General features: G+C 35.7%; 1 protein-coding gene across 7 annotated transcripts; it reads right to left on the bottom strand.

Annotated features, from left to right (window-relative positions):
• Nucleotides 1-291: 291 nt before the first annotated feature.
• On the bottom strand, nucleotides 292-21,938 carry LOC132300752 (CMP-sialic acid transporter 4-like). Of its 7 annotated transcripts, none has more exons than XR_009480554.1 (17): nucleotides 21,601-21,935; nucleotides 20,913-20,976; nucleotides 20,723-20,777; nucleotides 20,504-20,615; nucleotides 20,265-20,344; nucleotides 19,596-19,671; nucleotides 19,413-19,513; nucleotides 18,909-18,980; nucleotides 18,441-18,489; nucleotides 18,276-18,317; nucleotides 17,892-18,013; nucleotides 17,126-17,185; nucleotides 6,641-6,689; nucleotides 5,652-5,746; nucleotides 4,465-5,238; nucleotides 4,208-4,288; nucleotides 292-577 (listed from the first exon to the last, which is right to left on the bottom strand). XR_009480554.1 is itself a non-coding variant. In XM_059797973.1 (16 exons), exons 1-15 carry the CDS (start codon nucleotides 21,625-21,627, stop codon nucleotides 5,187-5,189), a joined length of 1,056 nt encoding a protein of 351 aa, XP_059653956.1. In that variant the 5' UTR covers nucleotides 21,628-21,936; the 3' UTR covers nucleotides 4,210-4,288; nucleotides 5,145-5,186. The 7 variants fall into 7 exon arrangements, 1 of the variants encoding a protein (XP_059653956.1); XR_009480553.1 differs by having other exon boundaries at nucleotides 292-557; XR_009480555.1 differs by lacking the exon at nucleotides 18,909-18,980 and having other exon boundaries at nucleotides 292-557; nucleotides 21,601-21,936.
• Between the last annotated feature and the right edge of the window lie 4,176 nt (nucleotides 21,939-26,114).

Below are 26,114 nucleotides of genomic sequence, written 5' to 3'. Positions count from 1 at the left end.
GGATGAGGTTTTTCTTGAAAACGATCATGTACGCAAACATAACTTACCTATTAAGACGTGCTACAATAGTCCATGACTTAAAAATACCACCGATGTAAAATCCGACTCCCCAACGGCCAAAAAGGCAAAAATGCACATGAAATGGTAAATTTGAAAACCAATATTGACAAATGATTTTAAATTACCGTTTGGCCTTTGGCAACACTTCAAACATGATTAATGAGACCCTATGAAAGAATAGAAATAGAATTCCCACACCTGATGCAAACGTGGGGAAGCAAAAACTTGACATTTTTCAACATTTTCATAATATTTCATGAAATCAAAAATTACATAGGATACAAAATAATGATCATTGGCCTCCGGCCTCATCTCATACATGTCAAATACATTGTAAAGAGTGTACTCATGTACACATTACACAAATGGAATCAAATATACACATCTTGACAAATAAGGCTACAAGTGGCATCTCAAGCCAACTTTTACAAGAATTAAAATCTTCAAGTCTATAATCATCCAAGCAATGATGAACATCACGAACCAAGTCTTCATACCTGAACAAAACCCCCAGTAACTTCGGGGTGAGTAAATAAGTTTATTCGTAAGGAATAAGCATGCATAGACTCGATTTCTTACAAGATTTTTACATTAACATGAAATAATTCAAAAGGATCATGCCACCTAACGTCCATGTCAAAGGTTAGACTCAGGGAGCATCCTAAGTTACCTTAGAACATTTCTAGCATAAATCACATCATTCATGCAATTCCAACCAACATAGAAGCATGTTATACAAAGCAACAAGATATAAATTCTCAAAATCCTCAACTTGAAATCTAAAACACGAAAACAACTTAAGTAGATCATACCACCTAACGTCTATGTTCCAAATGAATTTATAAGATCATTCATAAGTTACATTTGAACATAAAACCACAAAGCACGATATCGATGCAATTTAACCAACATTGGAACTTCCAATACAACGCATAAAGCCTGATTTATCAAAGTTAACATCTTGAACTTAAAATGGGAAATCAAATAAGGAACAACAAGTTACAACATCATCTAGTTATCAACTTGAATTGAAATGCGAAATCAAACAAGGTGAATACTCGAACATCATGCCAGATCAGACCGACAACGTGATTACTTTAGGGTTGCTAGCCCATGGGTAAGCGCCCTATATGCGCACTAGACTATAGAGGGACATTCCCCCGTACTAGAACCATGTCCTAACCGTAGTCAAACAACGACATCCCCAAGTTTCCAAAATCAACAAGTTGTACAACAACGTATATATCAACATGTATATACAAGATAATCAACTATCTACCACACACAACCAAATTTGGAAATACATACAATACATGCTCTAAGTTCACAACTACTATAGCATGAAAGATGTCAAGAACAAAGTGTACAACTCATTACACAAGGCAATAATATAATCCATAAGGAAAACATGCTCTCATGAATATAAATAGAACAACAATGTTATCCTATACTCAAAACATAACCAAGTGAATATACAACAAGTCAAAATCCATGATTTGAATATAGAAACAACTTCTAAAATACAATTAGATCCATGAAGCCATTAGATAGAATTTAATTAAATAAAAATAATTAAATTCTCTAAATTTCAAATAACCTCGAATTATTATATGTTAAACAATATAGCATGTTCATTACATATATCAAATCAAATGAGCAAAATAAGCAAGACATCATCATGTAGAATTTTATTAATTTAAATTAATTAAATCTCTAATTTTCAAAAGTTGTTCAAATAATCCCAAATTAATATATAACAATGACTAAGTCATAATCATACCATATATCAAGTCTAAGATGGAATACAAGCAAAACACCATTAACTAGAATTTAAACAAATTAAATTCATTAAATCTCTAGATTTGAAAACTTATTTAAATCATCCCAATTTAATATATAACAAGGATCAAGTCATAACCATGCCATATATCAAGTCTAAAGTAAGTTACATGCAAATTACCATTTAATCATTTATTTCTCAAATCAACATAAGACATGCATACAACTTATAACTCGTTACAAAAGCAAGTAAGACCACATGAAAAATAAACCATAACCCCCCCTACCTCACTAGAGAAGTGTCTCTCTAGAATCCAAGTCAAATCAACATAAAATGGCAAACCCTTCAAGAGTTATATAGAGGAGGATGAGGGGAACAAAAAGTATTCCAAATTTCATGGTCAAAGGTGAGTGGAAGGGCCTCAAAAATCAAGGTCAAAGCCTAAGCATCAAACTTCTCTAATGGTGGCTAGGGTTTGTAGTGTGGAAGAGAATGAAACAAAATGATTAAGTGTGAGTGGAGGAAATAGAAATCCTCCACTCACTATGTGCTCTTACACCATGGTCAACACACACATCTATGGTCAATTGCACAAAAATCCCTCTTTAACAACATAATCCCAAAGTAGCCCAAAAATAATTGCAGGACTTAATTTGGAGCATATACTTATCACTAATCTAAACCAACAAGTGGTCCAATCATAGGCCAACAAGTGGGTGAATCTCCACCCTCCACATGTCATCATCCAAGGTATCAAAGTGTCTTCACACAAATGTCAACAAATGGACCAATGAGAGTGTGATACTTGTCACACTTTCCAACAATTGCAAAAAGGTCCTTTTTGAAAATATCTTCTAAATTAAATTACAAAATGGTCCCTAACTAAAACCCCACAAGTTAAGAATATTACAAAAATGTTATGCATCCATACCCTTTACAAGAAAAGTAAACACTTAGCATGCTTTTCTAAGAAAGTAAAAATACACATACTATGAAATTTAAATATTGTGGATGCATGCAAAACCGGAATCAAATCCGAACACGAAAAGTGAAGTTGTGCCAATAAAGTGACAAACGGAAAAAAGACGAAAAGTAAATAGTGTCCAAAAAGTGAAAATGTGAAAATGACTCGGTCCTTAAGAGAAATTGTCAATCCAAAGGAAAGAGTCTCAAAAATCATTTCTGGGCACTCTAGACGACACCAAGTGACAAAAAATCGAACATAGAAAAGAAATAACAACGGAAAAATTTAATTCGTAAAATTTGAAGAAAAAGGAAAGGAAGGAAAATAACCGGATCATTACACATAATGATTAAAATAATGTGGTTGGACGTGTAAGTATATAACAAGCTCTATAAAAAGAAATAAAAATCAAATAAGTAAACCACAACGATATATTACACAAAACAAAATGGCATCAAAAGTGACAAGAATGCAGATTCCCTTCAGAAATTGTTCACTATATGCAATGTATAAAACCACATAACGCGCGCACGCACACACATGTTTTAAGTCCATAATGCATTAATCACACAGACCAAAAGTTGAAAGTGGATCAAAGATCAGAGAGGATATAAGTATCAAATCTATTGAACTGATTTCTTTTAATTTTTGAACAAAACACATTGAGTCAGATATAAAAATACTCTACAAATAACACCACACAAAAAAAATAATAAATAGAGAGATAACTCTAGCCTCACCAAGCAAATAAGATCTAAGAAGCAACAGAAAACATATATATATATCAAAAATAAATAACACTTCCAACACTAGTAGAAGAGTAAGTAGTGACACTAAACTTTTGGTCGCTCTAGTAGTCCTTGTAGAGAAGATGTGCGGCACGAAACAAACAAGCAATTCATAGAAAACATTCCAAACTATCAGTCCAATCAACTAAGACAAATGAATGGGATATTCCAAAAATATAAAGAACTATCACTTTACGTGTTCAACTAAACATTTTGAGCTAGTGCAAAATTTACAAATCCATTAAATTGACAACATTTTTGGCTGCTCAAGTGGATCAGTAATTTTGGTGATTAGAGATTTTCTTAATTGCACAATATACAAGTGTTGCATTCTATAACAAATTAACAATTGCTTCCAAAAAAAACCATTGCCCTTCTGTTTTCTTGCCCAATAAAACTTTTTGAAAATTTAGTTCCAAAAGAAGATGGATACAACTAATTAGGCCAATAATTTATAGCAATACTAAATTTAGTTTATTCTGATTTTTTTTTCCCAAAAAAAAGAGGTTAAACCTCATCAGTATCATTTAGGTTAATGCAAAATTAGAATATTTCCAGAGCCATAAGAAGAATATTCAAAAATGAAAAAGTAGGGTTTGTGAGAGGATGACGAACCTGTTGATGGACTGACTTTGCTGCCTCTCAATTGAATTGAATTAGATGTTCACCCAATTAGACGAAGAAGAAGCCAATAAACTGCAAATTATATACCACTAAGATCAATCAACAAAACCCACAAAAAGCTAACACTCAAGTTTTGTGCGTTTGAAGCATTCATGTTAATTATATGTGTATACGTGTGTATATAGTGAATCTATAAGCAGTTAGGGTTCATTAATTGGGAAATAAGGGAATTGAGGAGTGAAAATTACCGGCGGTGGGATTGATGTTGAAGACGGCTAAGAGTGTTAGAGGACTCGTCGATAGGAGAGCAAAGGAAGTCAGGAAAGATCGTTTCCGGCTACTGCAGTTGGGGGGCTCTTCAAGACCTCCATGTTGATACCCACCTTGAGAAAGAGAAAATCTGGGGCTACGACTTCAATTGAAAAGAAATAGATCAATTGGGGAAGACCAAACCAGTTTGAGAGAGAGGACAGAAGGAGAAGCTCGAGCTAGGGCAAGAAACAGTCTTCAGACACAGAGCGCATCGAGTAAGAAATTTAGCAGAGTGATCCCTTGTGAACTTGAATTGTGGACTTCCTATGTAAGGTTCCAAACATAACTACATCCTTTCCACAACAAAGTGGACTTCCTATGTAAGCTTCAATATGACACAATTTGGCACTTCACACACACACCAAACCTTCCACGTGCTTCAGCCGCTCAAAACAACAAAATGCTTAAATAAAATCACACCATATTAATTAAATTTATCCTCTTAATCAACATCAAAATGTCCTTCACTATGATATTTGATTTAATGGTGGTAAATATTACAGGATAAAACATCATGTTACTCATATATTATCCAAACTCATGAGTTGGTAAATTCAAAACAATCAAATCGAAAAACTTTCTAAAAAAACACAGAATATTGGCCTTTAGACTTTACATTGATGCTCAATGGGCTATAAGAATAAATGAAATGCCATCACTATCTTTGCAGCTTCCCAATGGAGTGTAAATATATTGAGACAGAGACAACACTGTACACATGTAAATAGAAAAAGAAAAAAAGTAGAATTAGTACGAAGGAACTAAAAGTTAAAACATACCCAATCATAATATGCTCTCTTGTTTTTTTTTTTTTTTCAGACTAGAGCTAACCACCATTCTGGAATGGCTTTCACATTCTGATTTGTTCCAAAGTAAACAAGACCCCTAGCTCCTAAGCATGTTGCACATGGTACACATGCAGAAATGAGGACAAGATTGATGTGGTGGTATCTTAATAAACATTTAACTTATAATCTAACTCTATTAAATAAATACGATCCTACTTGGTCCCAGCACTATACATTTGCCATCCTATTCAAACAGGCAGAAAAGACTGGTTTACCTAAAACCTATTGAGCGTGCTACAACAAAGACCTGAAAAAATAAACCTAAAGGTACTTACATGGAGCCAAGGAAGAAGGCAATGGACAGATGAAACCTAAATAAGAATACAGAAACAACCGCTGTCAGCAGCATTGCCACTGAAGTAGAATACACCTGCAAAATTTTGGGCGGCTAAATAAGCACTACAATACAATCTTAGAAGTCCATAATGAGTGCCAAGTGATCTCTGATATGTGTCATCATGTTGATCTATTAATATGGCAAGATTTTCATGTTGCAAGGATGCTTAAGCCTTATGCAATATAGAAAATGGAGGAAGAAAATAAGTTCAAATATTAGCATCAACGTCCTTGTTACTTATATATATTTTTGGTTGAGAGATGAGGCATTGATAAATAGCTGTTAACCAAAATACAAATGCCTTTCCTTAGTATTTGCTGATACACACAGTATTTCTTATAAGAATCATTTGACCAGGCAATTACATAGGATCCTTTTCAGAGTATCATGGTATTAACAACTTAACCAAAAAGTTCAACTTGAAGAAAAGAAAGTTTGTATTAATAACCAAGAGAAGTAGGATTGCATATAACGCCCACTTACTGAAACAATTTTGGACAGATACAGAGAACCAAATGATATGCCTAGTAGAAACTTTGGCTTCAGTCCGCATTGCTACGAACTGATTTTTCAGACTACTATACTTAAAAATATATAAAATTGTAAGTTTAAATCATATTTTGCAACCTCCACCCTCAATATCCCACCATCACAATAATGTAGGTATGTGGTACTAGATCATTCTCTCATAAGTGAACATGGTAAGAGATCATTTAATGTTACAAGATGAAGTAAGAACATATACATTTTAGCCAAAACATTCTAGCAATTTCTTTCAATTCATTAGAAAAAAAAAACAAAATAAAACTGATATATACCCAGGCATAATAATTGTAGTATATATAGATGTAAAGATGTGAATTAGTACATCAATGAAAAAAATAAATAAATAAAAATAAAAATAAAAAAATTATCTTGCTATCTTACCTTCACGATGTTGTCAGCATACTTCATTACCATTGATACAGCAATGCCACTGCATAAATTACAAACTATTACGCACTTAGAGAATTGAAAAAAAAAATAAATAAATAAATATCCACATTCGGTCAATAGCACGATTGACAACAAATATAGACTATTTCAACAAAATATGAAGGTTAGTCATTAATTCCAATTTGCAAGCAACAATTGATGGAGGATATTTCACATCTTTTGCAGTCTTCCTAAAATTTTGATCCAAAAAGAAATATTTAGATGAATATCTTTTGCAATATTTGAGGGCATAACTATATAACTTGCAAATACCTACTTGCTTGAAACATTGTTCAATTAACCGGCATCTGAGTCAATTTAGAAACAATTAAACTTGATGTGTAATTCAACTGAATGAAGCTTTATCCCAAATATTTCGATTGGCTACATGAACTTTATGTGCTGCTTTTCTCTTTCTAAGGTCGTCATTTTAGTTAACTCAAATCTTACCCATCAGCTTTATGTGCTGCTTTCTTTCCTTACCCATGTAGCACCTATTGCATTCCAAAAGTAGGTTCTTTACAGATACCTTCTCAACCCCTCCTACCTTCCCTTTTAATTTTTCATCCCACACCAAGCAGATTATAAAACGAATATGCATGTCATGGTTAGTAGTTATCCATAAGATAACCAAATCGATTACAAACTTAATCAGAAAGTGGTTCAGACAAGTCTTCAAGATTTAAAAAACCGGTGGATGCTCTTGTACCAAAAACAGAACTGTAAATTTTCTCTATATATAAAAATTTAAGGATATTATATAAAACATGCATACATGTTAGCAATTACATAATTCAAATTAGATATTGTTATAATCCAAAAGGACTTGAAGATCATGATCAAATCTGGCACTAGTACTAAATCCCCAGTGAAACCAAAATGCAGGTTAGGGATGGCGAGGTACAGTTAATTAAATGTCAACTGTTGACATAAATGAATACATCTTCTTCCTGCTTCAATAAACCTGTTCCGAAACTTCTTTACCTCCTTTCAAACAAAGCAAGCCTACCATTATCTTGGTCTCTTCTAATTCTGTTGAATAGTAGGGTTCTATGATGATGAAAACTCCTCCCGAGCATGTAAAGAAATTTTAAAACAAGAGCCTGTTAAAATAAAAGTTTCCTTCTCTTGTTTAATATTTTGAGGAGACTCTTAAGAGTATTAAATTTAAAACCTTTAACAAAAGAAATAACAGGTGCAATTTTTACATTTTTCTTGTAACAAATTCAATCTTAAAATAAAGAGGGCAAGTCTCAGATTTTTCTGATAAGGTACATGAATCCTAAAAGTAATCAACTAGCGCCAAAAATCAAAAAATTGTGCATGAGTTTCCTAATATGAATTCAATAAGACGATTACTAGTGACCGCTTCTTTTGAAGTTTGAATATTAACATATTAATAGAAGTTTTCTCTAAATCCATAAAGTTTTATTACAGAAAAGATTTATTTCAAAATATTGCAATGTTAATTTTTAAAATGAAAGGTAAATCATAGATGTTATAACCACCCTTTGTGTCCTGCCCCTGCTGATAGAAATATGTTTTTACCAAGCCCAGCACTGAACCCAAATTTGTTGATATCCCTTCTTCCTCTATTTCATTTTTTCCTCTTTGAGAAAAGAAAACTAAAAAAGAAGCATACATATAATATTTGATTTAAAGCAAAGGGACCAAAAATTAATTTATTCAGATTTTATTTTTCAAGTGCATTATATTTAAGCCATCATAGACTTCACTCAAGGTAAAAAGGACATTCACTGTAAATAAAATTATCAACTGAATTGGGAAAAATCAAGGGGTAACAAGGATATTTGCTATAAATGGTGCATACCATATGTGACAAACCATTTTTAAGTTCTCATCAATCATTTTTTTTTTTTTTGATAAGTAAATTCATTTAAGAAAGAAAACCGTTTAACAAGGGAACGCGTCCCACATAAATTATAGATAGGGTAAAATCACATAACCCCCCTCTACTTTCAATTTTGTGCAAAAAACCCCCACTAAAATTAAACCACCCCCTGAACTAAATCCTTATCACATTGCCCCAAAAGTAACTTCGTAAAATTGGCGTACTCAATTTGAGAGCCTGACTATCATTATATACAAGCGGAAAATTACAAATATGGAAAAGAGAATAAAATCAAATCAAAATAAAGAGAATAAAATCAAATCAAATCAAATCAGAATAAAAATAAAATCCCTAAAAATTAGCCTATATTGAAGACCCAATAAATCTGCCATAATTGTTGAGTCAACTTATAGATAAGAATTCCAACACTCCCCCTCAAGCTGGAGCAAATATGTTGACTAAGCCCAGCTTGACTATGGAAGACTGGAGAAGAGAAGGCCCAACAGACTTTGTGAACACATCTGCAGTCTATTCTGAAGAAGGAACAAAAATAGGACTAATGATATCCGATCGAACCTTCTCTCAAATAAAGTGAATGTCTACCTCAATATGTTTCGACCTTTCATGTAAAACAGAATTAAAAGCAAGCATAATGGCTGATTTATTGTCACAAAACAGCCTTAAAGAACCTTTCTGTACAAGACCCAACTCTCCCAAAATTGATTGAAGCCAAAGAAGCTCACAAGTACCTTGAGCCATAGCTCGGTATTCAGCTTCAGCAGAGGATCTAGAAACAACAACCTGCTTCTTGCTCTTCCATAATATGAGATAATTACCATAGAAAGTACAGAAGCCAGAGGTAGAACGTCTATCTGTCTTACATCCAGCATAGTCTGCATCAGTAAAGCATAAGAGTCCAGACTGATTTCCTGAGGCATAGAACAGACCAAGACCAGGGCACGACTTAAGGTACCTCAAAATATGGTAGACTGCATCCATATGAGCTGAGCGAGGGGCATGAATGAATTGACTAATCACACTAACAGCAAATGTCAAATCGGGCCTTGTGTTAGTCAAGTAGATAAGACGACCTACTAAACGTTGATATACGGATGGATCTGGAAGTAATTCCCCTGACTCAACAGAGAGTTTAAGATTGGGGTCTATAGGAGTGGAAGCGGGTCAACACCCAAGCATGCCAGTATCTTGAAGAAGATCCAAAATATATTTCCTTTGAGATAAAGAAATTCCACGACGGGATCTAGCAACCTCAATTCCAAGAAAATATTGAAGAGGACCTAAGTCCTTCACATCAAAGGACTTTTGAAGATGAAGTTTCGCCTGAGCAATCCCTGAAGCATCATCACCTGTGATAATGATATCATCCACATATACCAATAACATAATGCAACGACCACCAGAGCGACGTCGAATAAAACAAGTATGGTCTGAGTGGCGGCGCACAAAGCCCATGGATAAAACAACATCGCTGAAACGACTAAACCAAGCTCTAGGAGATTGCTTCAGACCATAAAGAGACTTCCGTAGCCTACAGACTTTCCCAGCATACTCCCCCTCAGCCCGAAATCCAGGGAGTGGATCCATATATATAGTCTCAAGTAAGTCTCCATTAAGAAATGCATTCTTGACATCTAACTGATGCAGAGGCCAAGAATGGGCAGTAGACAAGGAGACGAGCAATTGCACAGACGTCAACTTAGCCACAGGAGCAAAGGTAGCACTAAAGTCTTTGCCCGGAATCTGAGTAAAGCCTTTTGCCACCAACCGAGCCTTATACCGATCAATAGAACCATCGGTTAAGTACTTCACATTAAAGACCCATTTGCAGCCAACCGTTTTCTCCACAGGAGGTAAAGCAACAAGTTCCCATGTATTATTATGGTGTAAAGCATCAATTTCTGTTGTCATGGCAGACACCCAATTGGGATCCTGGAGGGCCTCTGGCACAAAACGAGGAATAGAAACGGTCCCAATCTTGCCCAGGAAGGATTTATATGCACCTGAAAGACCATCATAGGAGACATACTGGGAAATAGGGTGGTTAGTGCTACTAGAAAAACCATACCAATTAGGAGGATGACGATCACGGGTAGGATAACGGGAGATACGCTCAGGAATTGTAGGAGCAATAGGAGAAGGAGAGTTACCTGGACCTGGTTCTGAAGATGATTCTGGCAGGGGAGGTTGAGTGCGATGGCGACGAGAATAGACCTGCAAAGGTGGAAGGTAACCCTGCATGGATGGAGAAGGAGATTCCAGGACAGTGTGATTTTCAAATAGATGAACAGGACGGGCAATAGGAGAAATCTCCTTCTCCAGATCACAAGAGAGAGAATCCTGTACCACAGAATTAGTACTATAAAAAGAAACAGTTTCATGAAATGTCACATCAAGAGAATGATACATGTGTTTCGTCACAGGATCATAACAACGATAGCCCTTTGACATAGCAGAATACCCCATGAAAATACACCTAATAGATTTATCATCAAGTTTATGACGAGAAGGACTACGGTTATGAACAAAAAAAGTACAACCAAAAACTCGAGGCAGAAGGTGAAACAATGTATAATCAGGTTGGAGAATCTGAAGTGGTGCCTTACCACCCAAAACTTGACTGGGAGTACGATTAATCAGAAAACCAGTTGTAAGAACAGCCATGTGCCAATAGAATTTAGGCACATGCATACCACTCAGAAGACATTGGACCACAGACATAAGATGACGGTTTTTGCGTTCAGCCACGCCATTTTGCTCAGGAGTATAGGAGCAAGTGAGTTGATGTAAAATCCCCTTTTTATTAAGTTCAGACCGGAACTCATTCGAAACATATTCTCGTCCATTATCAGAACAAATATTACGGACAACAGTGTTATACTGGGTTTTGATCATTTGAAGAAACTGGGTAAATAAAAGAAACACATCATATTTCTTTTTCAATAAATAAACCCAAGTACAACAAGAATAATCATCAATAAATGTCACATAATATCGATGTCCAGAGAAAGCAGTAACTGGGGAAAGGCCCAGACATCAGAATGAAAAAGATCAAACATACTAGGAGCACGACTCATATGAGAAATATAGCTAGTTCTAGTATGTTTAGAAAGCTCACAAACTTCACATTGAAACTTATGGTCCTTACATGCTTTATTTAACGAAGGAAACAATAGACATAGATATTGAAAGTTTACATGCCCTAAACGTGCATGCCACAAACTAGAAGTGCGAAAAGAAACATCATAAACACTAGAAGTAGGTAGGACAGAAGCTTGAAGACTCGTTCCTGGTGGTTCCCCAAAGTAGTAAAGCCCATCATGCTCATAACCCCTACCAAAAATCCTCTTCGAACAAAGGTCTTGCAACAAACAGTGATCTGGTAAGAATATAACTACACATTGGAGGTTTTTTGCAAGCCGGCTAACAAATAAAAGGTTAAAGGCAAATTTAGGTACATGAAGGACAGATGAAAGAGTAATATCAGGAGACAGACAAACATCACCCTTACTGTGAATGTAAGATGTAGAGCCATCCGCAAGATACACAGATTGGGTAACAGGTATGACATTAGAAGAAAAAACTGATAACTCACCAGTCATGTGATCATTAGCCCCAGAATCCAGAACCCAAGTGGGCTGTTTGGCCTTAACATGAAATGCAGTAGGAGTACCTGTAGCAATAGTTGCAGTGGGAACAGTTAAAGGAGCACTAACTCTAGAAGCAAGGGAGCCAAGCTGGTCCTGGATATGCCCAATCTGAGACTGAAGCTGGCTCAGTCCAGGAAACACAGTAGATCCACCAGTAGGAACAAGAGTTTCTGCAACAGCCGCAGTACGAGAAGAACCAGTTCCAGATAAACGGCTCCTAGAAAATTTTTGCTTCAATTCAGGATGAAATTTGAAGCAATGAGCCTTAACATGTCCAACCCCTCCACAATGGTGATAAATAATCTGACCTCCAGAAGCTTGTGATCCAAAGTTGGCTGCAAAAGCCATACTATCCCCAGCAGGCTCAGACACTGGTACAGGAACAATTGAGGGCTGAATTAAACGGTGTCTGCGTGCTTCACCATCAACAGTAGCAAAGGCTTCCAACAGGGATGGCATTGGTGATGCATTCAAGATCTGAGACTTTAGTGGTTCAAATTCTGGGCGTAATCCCATCAAAAACTGATAGGTATGCTGACGATCAAGACGTTTGACAAGAAGAGAGGCTGCCTCAGAAGGAAATTCATTGAGAGGCTCATATTGAGCTAGTTCCTCCCAACGAGATCTCAAATACCCAAAATAATCAATTACAGACAAATTAAGGCCTTCCTGCGAGGCCTTAGCAATATCTTGATATAATTCAAAAATACAAGCATCATTCCTAGAATGAGCATACATTTGATTCAAAGCAGTCCACAAATCATTAACAGAGTCATAAAATATGAATGTATTATAAATGCGTTCCTCCATAGAATTAAACATCCATCCTAAAATAGTGCAATTGTCCATATCCCACTGAGCATATTTAAGATCTTTAATATCTGGCCTCTTTTCAGTACCCAAAATCCACCCTGATTTGCCTCTTCCACCAACATAGAGGCGGAGGGAACGAGCCCAGGATGCAAAATTACGGCCATTCAACAGCACACTAGTAACTCCTTGAGCCGATGTGTGTTACGCCGAAAAGAGAGTTTCTTTATTATTACTTGATTCAGCCATAATATTAAATAGATAAATTCAACAGATTACCAATAATGTCAAATAAAGGAGGAATAAACCTGATTTTGATCAAACCAAGAAGCCGGAGACACGGTGGTCTAATCCGAAAATGCTGCCGAATATCTCGGCAACCCCAAAAAATTACAAACACGTCTTCTGACCCTTAGTGCATAAAAAAGACTAAGGGAATACCCCTACAGGGGTCGAACCTAGAGGAGATTGACTCCCCCTAGGACTGTCGCAACAGCGACCTGAAAAAGAGAGAAGGCCTGTGAAAAAAAAAAATAAGGAAGGGGCTGTAACGAGATAGAGAGAGATATTAAAAGAGGCGGTTAAAGAGAGAGAGATGGGGGAGGCGTAAGTTTGAGGCTCTGATACCAAAAAGTAACTTGGTAAAATTGGCGTACTCAATTTGAAAGCCTGACTATCATTATATACAAGCGGAAAATGACAAATATGGAAAAGAAAATAAAATCAAATCAAAATAAAGAGAATAAAATCAAATCAAATCAAATCAGAATAAAAATAAAATCCCTAAAAATTAGCCTATATTGAAGACCCAATAAATCTGCCATAATCGTTGAGTCAACTTATAGATAAAAATTTCCAACAACCCCCATATTCGTAAATTAGGTTGTGAAAAGACAAAACTGACCTTATAATTTAATGTTAAATTAAAAATATATAATTATTATAAAATTAAAAAATACCCCCTAGGTCTTCTTCCTCATCACCCTCCCTCTAAAACTCTTAACCTTTCTCTCTCTAAACTTCCCCAGCTTGAAAAAAAAAATAAAAAATACCAGACCTTCCTCTTAACCCTCTCTCTTAAACTCATAATCTTTCTCTCTAAAAACTTTCCCAGCTTGACAAATAAAAAATAATAATAATAATAAAATAAAATAAAATAAAATAAAATAAAAAATAAAAATTCAAACCTATTAAAAGCTTGAAAAAAACAATACCCATTTTTGCTCAATTAAAGACTGAATAAAGGCTATCATATATGTCGCCAGAGATGCCGTCACTGGAAAGAAGGAATTATAGTGGTTAAATGGAGATTGTGGAAATTTAGAGAGAGAAAACACCCTCTGCAAACCCTACTTTCCGGCATGACAGAAGCTAATGAGAACATCAAGTTCGGGTTAGCGTCCGGAGATGTACAAAGCCAACTTCGTCGTCACCATCGATCCCCCATACGACAGCCATGTGTTCCTCTGCTATGGTAGTTATGAGTCTTGGCCAACTTCGTCGTCACCATCGATCCCCCATACAACAGGAGGTTGTCGCCGGTGACGACCTCAGTGGTCGCAAGCAGCGACCTTGCTGGTTGCCGAAAATTCGAGACCTCGCTTGTCCGTACCTAGAATTCGATCCCTTTCGCGAATCAAGCCATCCTCGAATCATATTATATATATATGTGTGTGTGTGTGTGAATAATGTGATTGATGCATAGTGTGCTGGTATATATATATATATATATATACACACACATAATCAGTGGTTGATCTTGCTTGGAAATGATCTGAGGGGTACTTTTGGAGATTTGGTAAGGAAAGACACAGATTATGGAGAAGGGTTATCTCATGTCGCTTTGGGGAGGAGAGAGGAGGGTGGTCAGTTAGACCAGTCAGGTCTGTTAGCGGAGTGGGGGTGTGGAGGGCCGTTGGTAAGGGGTGGGATGCTTTTTCTAAACATATTAGATTCAGAGTTCGGGATGGAAGAAATGTCCGGTTTTGGGAGGATCCATGGTGTGATGATAGGCCTTTGGCCCTTTTGTTTCCCAGGCTTTTCAGGATTGCTGTTGACAAACATGCTATGGTTGCTGACTACTATCGCCTTGATAGTGGAAGGTTGTCTTGGGATGTGCGTTTCCTTTTCAGGATTGGGAGCTGGATGATGTCACTGGGTTTTTGGCTCTCCTTTACGGACAGGAGGTGGAGGGGTCTGGGGCAGATTCTTTGATTTGGGTGCCTTCTTCTCAGGGGATGTTCCAGGTCCGGTCCTTTTTTGTGTGCCTTTCTGGTTTTCATGGTACCTCATTCCCATGGAAGACGGTGTGGAGGTTTAAGGCGCCTCTTAGGGTAGCCTTTTTTGTGTGGACTGCAGCTTGCAGTAAGATTTTGACTTTGGACAATTTGAGGAAGCGAAGGCATATCATTGTTAATAGGTGTTGTCTTTGCAAGATTAATGGGGAGTCGGTGGATCATCTTTTGTTGCACTGTCCTATGGCTCATGATTGTTGGAGTTTGATGTTTGGCCTGTTTGGTATTCATTGGGTCATGCCTCGGTCATCTCGGGAGTTGTTAGATTTGTGGAGGGGGCAATGGGTGGGGGCTCAGGCCAGAGTTTTTTGGAGGGTGACCCCTTTTTGTATTTGGTGGAGCCTTTGGAGAGAGCGTAATGGAAGATCTTTTGAGGGAAAGGAATCCTCCATTGGGGTGTTAAAATTTTCTATCATTTGTAATTTGTTTTGTTGGGATCAGGGGAGAGACTACTCCTCTCTTGAGGATATTGTTGATTTTATGAGCTCTGAGTTCATAGGCTCCGTTTTGTCTTTATATAGTTTGGGACGCGTTCCCCTTTTGAACGCTTTTAATACAATTTACTTATCAAAAAAAATAATAATTATATGGTTTTAATTTAATATTAAATTATAAGGTCAATTTTGTCATTTCGCAACCTAATTGATGGGTCAGTCACGGGTATGGGGGCAATGCGATAACTGCTAAGAAGCACGGATACGGATACGGGACATGGATACGACACGACACGGACACAGCGACACGGCAAATCCAAAAAAATTAGGACACGGACACGGCGAATAGTATATATATATATATATATATATATCAGCATTAATAATTTAAAAAAAAAAAACACTGATATGTTTAGGTTGGAATATATATATATATCACTGATATGTTAGTATATATATATATATATCAGCATCTTTAGGACACGGACACGGCGAATTGTGGCATCTTTAGGTTAGTATATATATATATCACCATCTTTAGGGTAGTACAAAACAAAAAATAGAACATATCAGCATTAAAAATTTTAAAAAAAAAAAAAAAAATTAACATATCAGCATTAAAAATTTTTAAAAAAAAAAAAAAAATCCAGAAAAGTGTGTCCGAGCCGTATCTGAGCCGTGTCCGAGCCGTGTCCAAGCTGTCCGAGCCGTGTCCGAGCTGTCTGAGCCGTGTCTGTGCCGTGTCCAAGCCGTGTCCGAGCCGTGTCCGAAAATAAAAAAAATAAAAAAATTCCAGACACGTTTTTTGGCATGTCCGACACGTGTCGGGGATGTCGGACGCGTGTCCGTGTCCGACACGTGTCGGACACGGATTCTTCGCCCATTTTAGAGTGTCCGTGCTTCTTAGGTGATAAGGATTTATGGTTCAGTGGGTGGTTTAATTTTAGTAGGGGTTTTTTTGCACAAAATTGAAAGTAGAGGGAGGTAATGTGATTTGACCCCTTATGTATATCTCAAACTACAAAAATCAGTCTTGAAAAAGGTTTGTCAGTACAGTCCTTCATTTAAATTCAGGGACAACAATAATTATTTAATGTACCTAAATTTTTCACTGATTATGCACAACATGCAACCAATAAACAGTTCCTGAGGCAGTCCTGGTTATTTTTCACATTGTATCGTGATTCATGAAGTTTGAAGCAACATTATAACGACCAGAAAAACTTGCTCGTAAAAAAATAAAAATAAAAAATTACCACAAAAACACTAAGATTCACACGTTCTTATGAGAATTAATTCTTGCTAAACAGAAAATTAGGAAGTAGAAGCAACTAAGCTACTGCTGAACTATATTAATTCTGAAAGGAGATATATATTACCTTAGTGCATGGTTAAGAATCATGAGGACTGTAATCAATGAGTACCCGTGGAAGAACCCTCTGTACAAGAAAATATTTACCAGTAAAACATACAGGAGTGATATATTCTAATTGTACAAGAAAATTAGACCTTTACTAGTTACAAAACAGTGATAGCAAAGCTTCCTATTTCACAAAACATGTTGAATCTTCAAACAAATTAATGCTTACAAGAAAAAGAAAAAAAAAAATTGTAACTGAAGACTTTGGGACCCAATGGAAATCGATTTACTCTAGCAGATCATATGGATGTCGAAAAAGCTCATAATTTTGATAAACTGGAAACATATTTCTATTTTTTTTTTCTTAAGTAGAAAATATTTCTATTTACCCAGTTCATATCTTCGTTTTGTTTGTTCATTGCTGGAATTTGATCTTTTCAATCTTGGTATACTGCCTAATAACAATGACTTAACAGGAGCACCTCCTATAGAAGAAAATATGTACTGAAATAAGAGAAAATATATATCTTCCTATCAATTAGGAAACCAAGTATCATCCAAATTACTTTATTTACTATTTTCAATATAATGGTAGCTCCATGTGGTGCCATTAATTTACTATTTTCACCATAATCGTGGAACTATAGGATGCCAATGTAACCCATATAAGTTCTAAATCTGCTATGTTTTATGCTCAGCAGACAAGCTCAAACTTTGTAAATGTCAAATGTTGACTAGAAAACAAACATGAGTAAAATTAGAAGGAAAGAGCAATCTCAAATTACTCGTTCACGACAGCATCAAAATCTTGAATCACTATTGCAATAGCATTGAAGGCCATCCCAAAGACATACAACCAGAAGTTTTGCACGTTTATGTTCCTTGAAGGACGCTTTTTAATAATAGCCTGCAGAAAGGAGAAGGAAGCTCATCAACAAAACAAAAACAAGAATCTAGATGATTTGATTGAGATTTCCCACTTTTTTCCTTTTTGCATAGCATAACCAATATTTTCTATGGGGAGCTCTAAAAGAACTATTTACCAACCAGAATCAAATAAATCCTGAAAAATTTTAAAGAATGAGGAATTCATCTGAACATGAATAATGCTTTAAATATGACTGCCGATCTTGATCATAAAGAGCAAAATGGATGCTTAACAAATTTACCTCTGTGTACACTCCTGCAGAACCACTTAGAAGGGCCATGACCTACAGAGGAATTAGTAACCGTTACAATAAGAAGCATTTTCCTAGAAAAAAAAAAAAAAAAAAAGGAAGAGTCAAATTTTCACTTCAACTTGATGGATCAAACTCAAAATGTCAATAACTCACAATTGCCATCACCCAACCTTGAAAGGGAGTTTGAAGAACATGATCAGAACTGCATAAACAATATTATTGCGTAAGAAATGGCAATAAATGAAAAAACACAAAAAGAAAATCTAAATGAGGTGAAAAAAAAAAACAGAAAGTGAGGAACAATGTTCCTCCCTTCTATACACACAGAACAATGTCTAGAAAAACTGATGAAATGTTTAAAGTAATTAAAGGATTGTAGGTTTAGGCACTAGTGCAATATGATTTCACATACATTCATCACTTGACTACAAGTCAGGCTGTATATCATAGACATGCAATCAACATGCCCATCAAATTGAACTATCCAATGATACTCACAAAGAGATTTCAAGGTCAATATGCCAAATACACCAGTAAAAGCAATGTCACTTAAACAACCAAAACAATCAAAATTGAGACCCCACAAGAATGCAATTAAAATAATTTCATAATCATTCTTACGAAGGATTAAGTTGTGCTATGGTGCACCCCGCACACAATAGAATGAAAGCGGCCCACTGAATCTCACTTAACCTGAAAAAAATATATATTTAATTATCAGAACATGATTTCTAACAAGGGTCGCCCCACAGTCCTGTTCTGTTAGGTGTTTTTTCTTGTTAAATGTTGACTTTTGGAAAACTTTTCTTCCAGATTAATATAGTAGCTCAGTTTGTCAATGGTGGGGTAAAGAGCATAAAAGTTACTCAGCTCCTACATGCTCTTATTTATGGATTTTAATAATGATCCACAAGAAACAATTTTGGATTTAGAATATTAATGGAAAAGCATAAAGAAACTGTGTTGCTTAAAAGTTTTCCTTTCTTTTATATCAAAGGAGAACAAACAAGGAAAAATATCAAACCATAATCCTTTGCTACAAGCCTACATCGAACAATTTTTTAAGGGCTTCTCCTCTAATCTCTCAACACATAAAGGAATCTAACAAGTGGTAGAAGGACTAACTTCTTCTTAAGAATAATTCGATATAACACACCGGTGCTGATAATATTCAGGTTCTTCAGTATCTGATATCCCGGAGCATCCACATATGCAAAGATGTAATACTGCCACATAAAGTGATGTCTCAGAAAACAAGAAGGCCAAAGCAATTAATAACTGTAAAAACCAAAGAAGAATACGACCTACCTGAAGTAAGTTCTTGACAAGGTAAAGTGCTGCAGGAATGGGGTAAACACTAACTTCATCGAATGTTGTACTCAACCTAAATAATAGCAAGGCATACATCAAGACAGGAAAAAAATTGCAACATCTAAATTTATGAAGGGTTCCTTGATCAATAATACAGTGGATTAGAATTTAAGTGAAACATTCAAATAACAAGAATGGAACAATTAGTCAACAATCACACCATGCAAAACTCCTACCAAACTGATAATTCCAACTTAATACCATTCCTGAGTTTATACAGGGTAAAGAATATAGGGCAGAAAAAAAGTTTAAAATAATAATGTTAGAATCATGTGATGAAGGAACTATTTTCCCAGAATAAAAGGTTGCACTGGGAGAGTGATACAAGAAAGGGGACCGCAAAATGGCGGTCAGAAGTTTCTCCCTAGGTAAAACCAATCGAATTTTGGGCCTAAATCCCTTTATGTATTACAGTGACAGACTTTATCCTTGATATTGAAATTTCTTTCTGGCACATAATTGTTAAAGTTTTGGAAAAAAAACCTAATTGACTACCATTGCAGATCTGTTAATATATAAGAGTACTGTATCCCAAAGATATGTGACAATTACAAGCTACAAACACAAACGAAGAAAAAGGAAAAAGGAAAAGATGATATAGCAAACCTGTTGTCATCGGTAACACCTTCATTTCTCCAGATTCTTCCCAAGGCTGCGAGGGAGAATGCACATTTCAAAGCCTCCACCTGATTCCAAAAGGAGGAAACTAAAGGTCAACCTTAATTCCTATGAGAATTGATTCTATTACCGCCCTTGGTGTTATAAGGTGAATAATTATCATAGATTTAACATTTTGAGACTCATACCTTCCATTTTATTACAAATGAATAATACTATCTTCTCACCAAGAAATTTGCGGTTGTAACACTATACTCATATTTTCCAGCTCTCTTAGACCAGACAATGAGTATTGCTTGTGAACTCGTAAGCACAGTCAGCGCAAGTGTGACAACTGACCTATATCAAATGGGAAAGAGTTAGAAATAAGATATTAGATTAAGATATCATTTCTATTTGTTTTATCCAGTGCACAAGACACCACCACGATTTGAATGATGTCTTACTTGAGCTTCCACTTAGATCTTTCGGTAGAGCTACCTCCAAAGACGGCCACATTACCTACAGTAAATGCAACAGCAATGGCTATTATTAGGACTAGACAAATGCATATGGGCTCATGATTCCCAGAAAGCATGATAGATTACCCAGTGGGTGCTGCATCAAGTTCAAGGTTGAGCTTTAACAAAAACATACCACCTGAAAGAGCTTTCCCATGTAAGCTCTCTATATCATCGTCAGCTGCCTTCCCATCTTCATCCTATAAGTTGCATATATTAATCATAATATGAGTGCATGTTAAATGCAATCAAAAGAATCAATTCGCAATTTACAATTTGCAATATACAACTCATATAAGCACAATTTCTAAATACACAAGGAACATGATAGATAACACACCCTGATTCAACAAAGATAATAAATCTTAAAAAATGGGTTCTTAGCACATCTAAATAACTACAATTGAAAGTGATTTGGTTGAATTTATACAGAAATAAAATGGAAAGACTTCGATCTAATGCTGAAAGTTGCTGAAGTGACTGAACAGAGAATCAAAAAGAAGACTTGAATTAATATATATATATATATATATATATATATATTGAAAATTAGTTGCACGAACTATAAGTTGTAGACATTAGACAAAGCGGACAGATCAAAATCAATGATAATCATGAAAATTTTCACATGGAATTTACGAATGACTGAGTTTGCAACACACAGATAAGGAATCCAGAATATTGGCGAAAGATGGCATCGGCAAAATGTAAAAAGTGAATCAAATCTCGACAGTTATTCAATGGCATTGAATTCTATTAAAGAGAATTGAGAAAGAACACAAAACCCAGATGAGATTTCAGGTAAAAGATCCAAAATAGCTAACCTGGTCTTTGATTTTTCTGTACTCCATTAGCGAATCTCCAAAACTTTGAAACAAGTTGTTTCTTTGTGGTTGTTGTGGTGTTATTACACTCGGCAACTCTTTGCTTATTCTGTATATCTCCGTTTACAACATGTTCAACTGTTCAAGAAAGCCGAAAGTGAGAAGGAGCTCAGAGACTTGACATAGATCGGTGAGAAGGCATGGCTATGGTCTGTTTGGAAAGTGGGTTATAGGTTACTACATATGGATTATGGTTTTCCTTCCCCCAACTCCGGTTCTCATAGATCCATATTAGAATAAGGATTGACGGGTTGATGACCCTTTTTTCTTTTTTCTTTTTTTTTTTTATAAAAAAAAAAAAAAGTTAACACCAGGAACTAAGTTGAGAAAATATTAGGCTTGAGAGAACTCGGGCCGCGGCAACAGCATGTAAGTACTTTACTATCACTGCTACGCCCTGGGAGCGGGTTGATGACTTGATTGTATTCATTTTGTCGTTTTATTTATTTATTTTTTTTTTCAAAGAAAAATGTTACTCAAAACTAAATATTAAGCCGAACAGCACACTAATAAAAAATAAAAGGGATATGTTTTTTAGGTTAAATCCATAGTTTTGTATCCATTTTTACATTTGTACTTTTTTAAAAAAATATTAGCCATTATCCTATTTTTAAATATTTGTATTGTTAATAAATAATTCACCAAATGATGAACGCTCATTATCACTTCGTTTTAAAATCTCATTTTTCAGCAACACATGCAAGCAAAAGAACAAAGCTTGCCAAAGGCCATATAAGCACGGATTATCTGTTGATGCTTACATAGACAAATAAGAGTGTGCCAAGTGTAATACAAAAGTTAATAAAAAAGACGTCCACAAATTGGATGATTAAATATCTAACCATGGTAAAGCCTAATTAACTCCAAGCTACCTACACTAGCTCTCTCTCTAAGTCACGCCTTTCTCCATTGCTTGCCAACACCCTAACATTTTTGTCGATCTCCACTTTCTGGCGTGGAGTTGCAGCTATTGGTGTGAGAAAATGACTAACCCAAGAAGCAAAGAATGAACTTTGATCAAGGAGTCCCGCAAAGGCAGAGATATGCCAGAGACGGAGATGGTGATGAAAAGGCAAGCAAACGACTGATTGACAGTGATGGACTGTGCTTTACCGGTGATGCCCTAAGCGAGTCTGTACTACCGACGACAAAGGAACTAACCGGCGATTAAGGATGAAAACGGCAATAGAACTTACTGTCTTTGTAGCGGCAACGAGCTCAGAACGACTAAATGGTCGGCAAGGGCTCGGCGAACAGATGACAGATGGATATGCAAGGATGACGAGACCGATGATGAAGTTCTTGCCAACATACAAAGAATGGGTGAAGCACGCGCACTGGAGGAAGAAGATGACTGGAAGCGCGTAGGGCGCGTGGACTTAACGCGAGTTACAGTTCCCAGCATGTGGTTGCGCGTGGGAATGGCGATAGGGTGCATGTTGGATGCGAGTGTGAAGATGAGTCTCTTCATGAAGCGCGTGATGACTGGTGACAGCAATTGTGATGTCCCTAATTTTTCCTATTTTTTAATTTGGGGGATTTTTTTTTCTTTTTTGAATTATTTATTTTGTTTCTTCTCGCTTTGCGTGTCAGACACCGTGGGATGTACCCAGTCGTGTTGCAGGAGGGCATTACCTCAAGTTCAGACTCTTGGAAATGCATTGGTTGTCATTTCGGTATTTTTTTCGTTTTTCGGGCCAGGAGGTCGCAGGTGGGACTCCCTACCGGAGTTACATGAATTGTGTTTAGGGTTTGTTGCATTTCATGCATTATTATTTGATGTAAAATTGTGTGATTAATATTAATTTATTTATGTGGTTGTAATTGGGTTTGTGTGTGTGTGTGTGTAGATATATATAAATATTAAAGGAAGATATTTGACGAGATGAGGCCGTTCCTACATGCCAAATTGATATAGTGAATGTGCGGTTCAAGAAAAGCCTTTTAGGTCAAATTTAAATTTATAAAAACCACTACCAACACTATTACAAACGTAGCAAGAGTGAGTAGGGATCATCCCAAGGGATTATACATGTTGAAATTTAACTTCAACTTTAATGTATCAATTGATTGTAAAGGAGAGTGATTAGTTTGATTAAACTAAGGTGCAATGAAATTAAAATGCAAGTAAAGTAAACTAGTTAAAGATAGGAATTTAAGAAATATAAAGAGAGGTCTTAGGGTGTTGAAATCACCACTAAGCTCGTGTAATTAACCACTTGCTTTCCATTAATCGGGAATACATTGTTGTGAACAAAATGCAACTACCAATTGCAATATTAAGCATGGACCATCTAATTTATGTATGAATTGTCTACCTAAACTAAGTATAGCACAACTCATCAATTTTAAGCATGACCCATCTAAGTAGCAACAATTGTAGCACACATCAATGTAGAGAATCATGGAATTTGCAATATTAAGCATGGACCATCTAATTTATGTATGAATTGTCTACCTAAACTAAGTGTAGCACAACCCATCAATTTTACACATGACCCATTTAAGTAGCAACAATTGTAGCGTACATCAATCTAGAGAATCATGAAATTTGCAATAATAAGACATGAAATATCTAAGCAAGTATAAATTGTCTACCTACCTACAAGCATGAATTAAATTGTAGAATAACCCATCAAGTATAAGTATAAACCATCAAATTAATTGACAAACCCATTCAATGAAAACACATGCTTAGCCTCACTAGATTTTCAATCAACCACACATAGACATGCAATTAATATAGAAAAACTAGTGTTGAGATTAATTCCCAAATAACTACATATAAGACAACATGTAATCAAATAGAGAAGAATTAATCCATATGAATCATGTAAGAAATAATTCCTAATTTAATCACATAGACATGTAAATAAACTAGAGAATTAATAGGAAGAATTAAACTATAAAGATCATAGAAATATACCAAGATTTATGAAATTCACAAGGCTAGAACACTAATCACAACAATATATATAAATCCCCAAAAATAGAAATACAAGGGTTTAGATTACACAAGACTTAGGACTCATTCAAGCCCCAAGTGTAGATCTAGCCAATCATGGAGGAGGTAGATGTGGTCATGAAATCAAGCTCCAAATATGGCTCCATCTTCTTCTTCCTCTTCTTCTTCTTCTTTTTTGAAGCTCTAGAGATGGAGAGAGAGTGGAGCTAGAGATGTGTTCTTGAGATGTGCCTCCACTTCCCTCTTTTCTTCTAACCCTAATCTCTAACTTTCTAGAGAGATAAAGTAAAATTACAATGTAGAAATAAAATGATAAAAAGCTTATTTACAAATGGGTCTCTTCCTTTTATATAGAATGCTCTTTTCTTAGTCACTAAGTCAGGAATATAGCCCCAAAATATCTAATCTCGTACTATGTGATAAGTGGACTTTTGGGCGCGCACGGAATAAGACAGCTCGCTGCCAGCAATGTTCGATTGATCAGAGAAAAAGTTGGATCAATCAGAGAAGTTGGATCGATCAGAGCAAAAGTTGGATCGATCAGAGAAGTTGGATCGATCAGAGCAAAAGTTGGATCGATTAGAGAAGTTGGATAGATCAGAGAAAAAGTTGGATCGATCTAACTTGGCAGTTTTTCAGCGTTGGCCTCCTTTTGCTCCAAATCAGCCTCTTTTTGCTTCGGATCATCACTAAGACTTAGTTTGACTCCAAAAAGGCCTTAAGAATCCATTTTTAGCTCATTTTAACATTATTGACCTGAAATAGACAAAAACACAAATAAGTACTAAAACGGGTAAATAAGATAGATAAAGGTCCTAGAACACTCAAGTTTAAGGGGTTTAAAAGTGTACTTTTCAACGCTCATCAATATTTTTATAAAGGATATGGGACCCACCATTTTATTAAGTTTTCATCAATGACTTATTAGTCATTACAGAGTTCTCATTTTATCTTCTCTCGGCCACGAAATTTTCTCTCTCAATTTCATTTCATTTCATTTCATTTTTTTTCTTTTTCTTTTTTCTTTTATCACACTTTCAAGCTTAGATCTAGGTTGTATCTTTGGGATTTTGGCTTTGCCACTGAAGGTAAAGTCGACGAGCACGACGAGGGTTTTGTATTGATCAGAGCAAAGTCTCGTTTGGACCACTTTGGTGATTTTTGAATTTGGGGGTTTTAGTGGATTTGCTCTTCTAATTGAGGTAAGGGTATTCTAATACATATTTTCTTTAAGTTTGGTGAATCATCCTCTTGATTTTAATGTATAAGCATGCTTGATGTGTTAGAATTTTACTTAATATGAGTTTTATGTTGTATATATGATTTTCAATGTATTATCTATGTGGTGAATGTCTATGTGCTAGTTATTATAATGTAAAAAAGCATGCTTATGTGTATATATATTTCTTGCCTTGTATATTTGATGAGCCGGATGGTTTTTATGCAAAAATATAATGAAATTCCTTAGAAGTTTTATTTAAATTATGCT

Source organism: Cornus florida, unplaced genomic scaffold (genome assembly GCF_030987335.1).
Source record: "Cornus florida cultivar Cherokee Brave unplaced genomic scaffold, ASM3098733v1 CherokeeBrave_3.0.0_Hap2_Chr03, whole genome shotgun sequence".
In the NCBI taxonomy this organism is placed as follows: domain Eukaryota; kingdom Viridiplantae; phylum Streptophyta; class Magnoliopsida; order Cornales; family Cornaceae; genus Cornus; species Cornus florida.
This window is presented reverse-complemented; position numbering and strand designations above follow the sequence as displayed.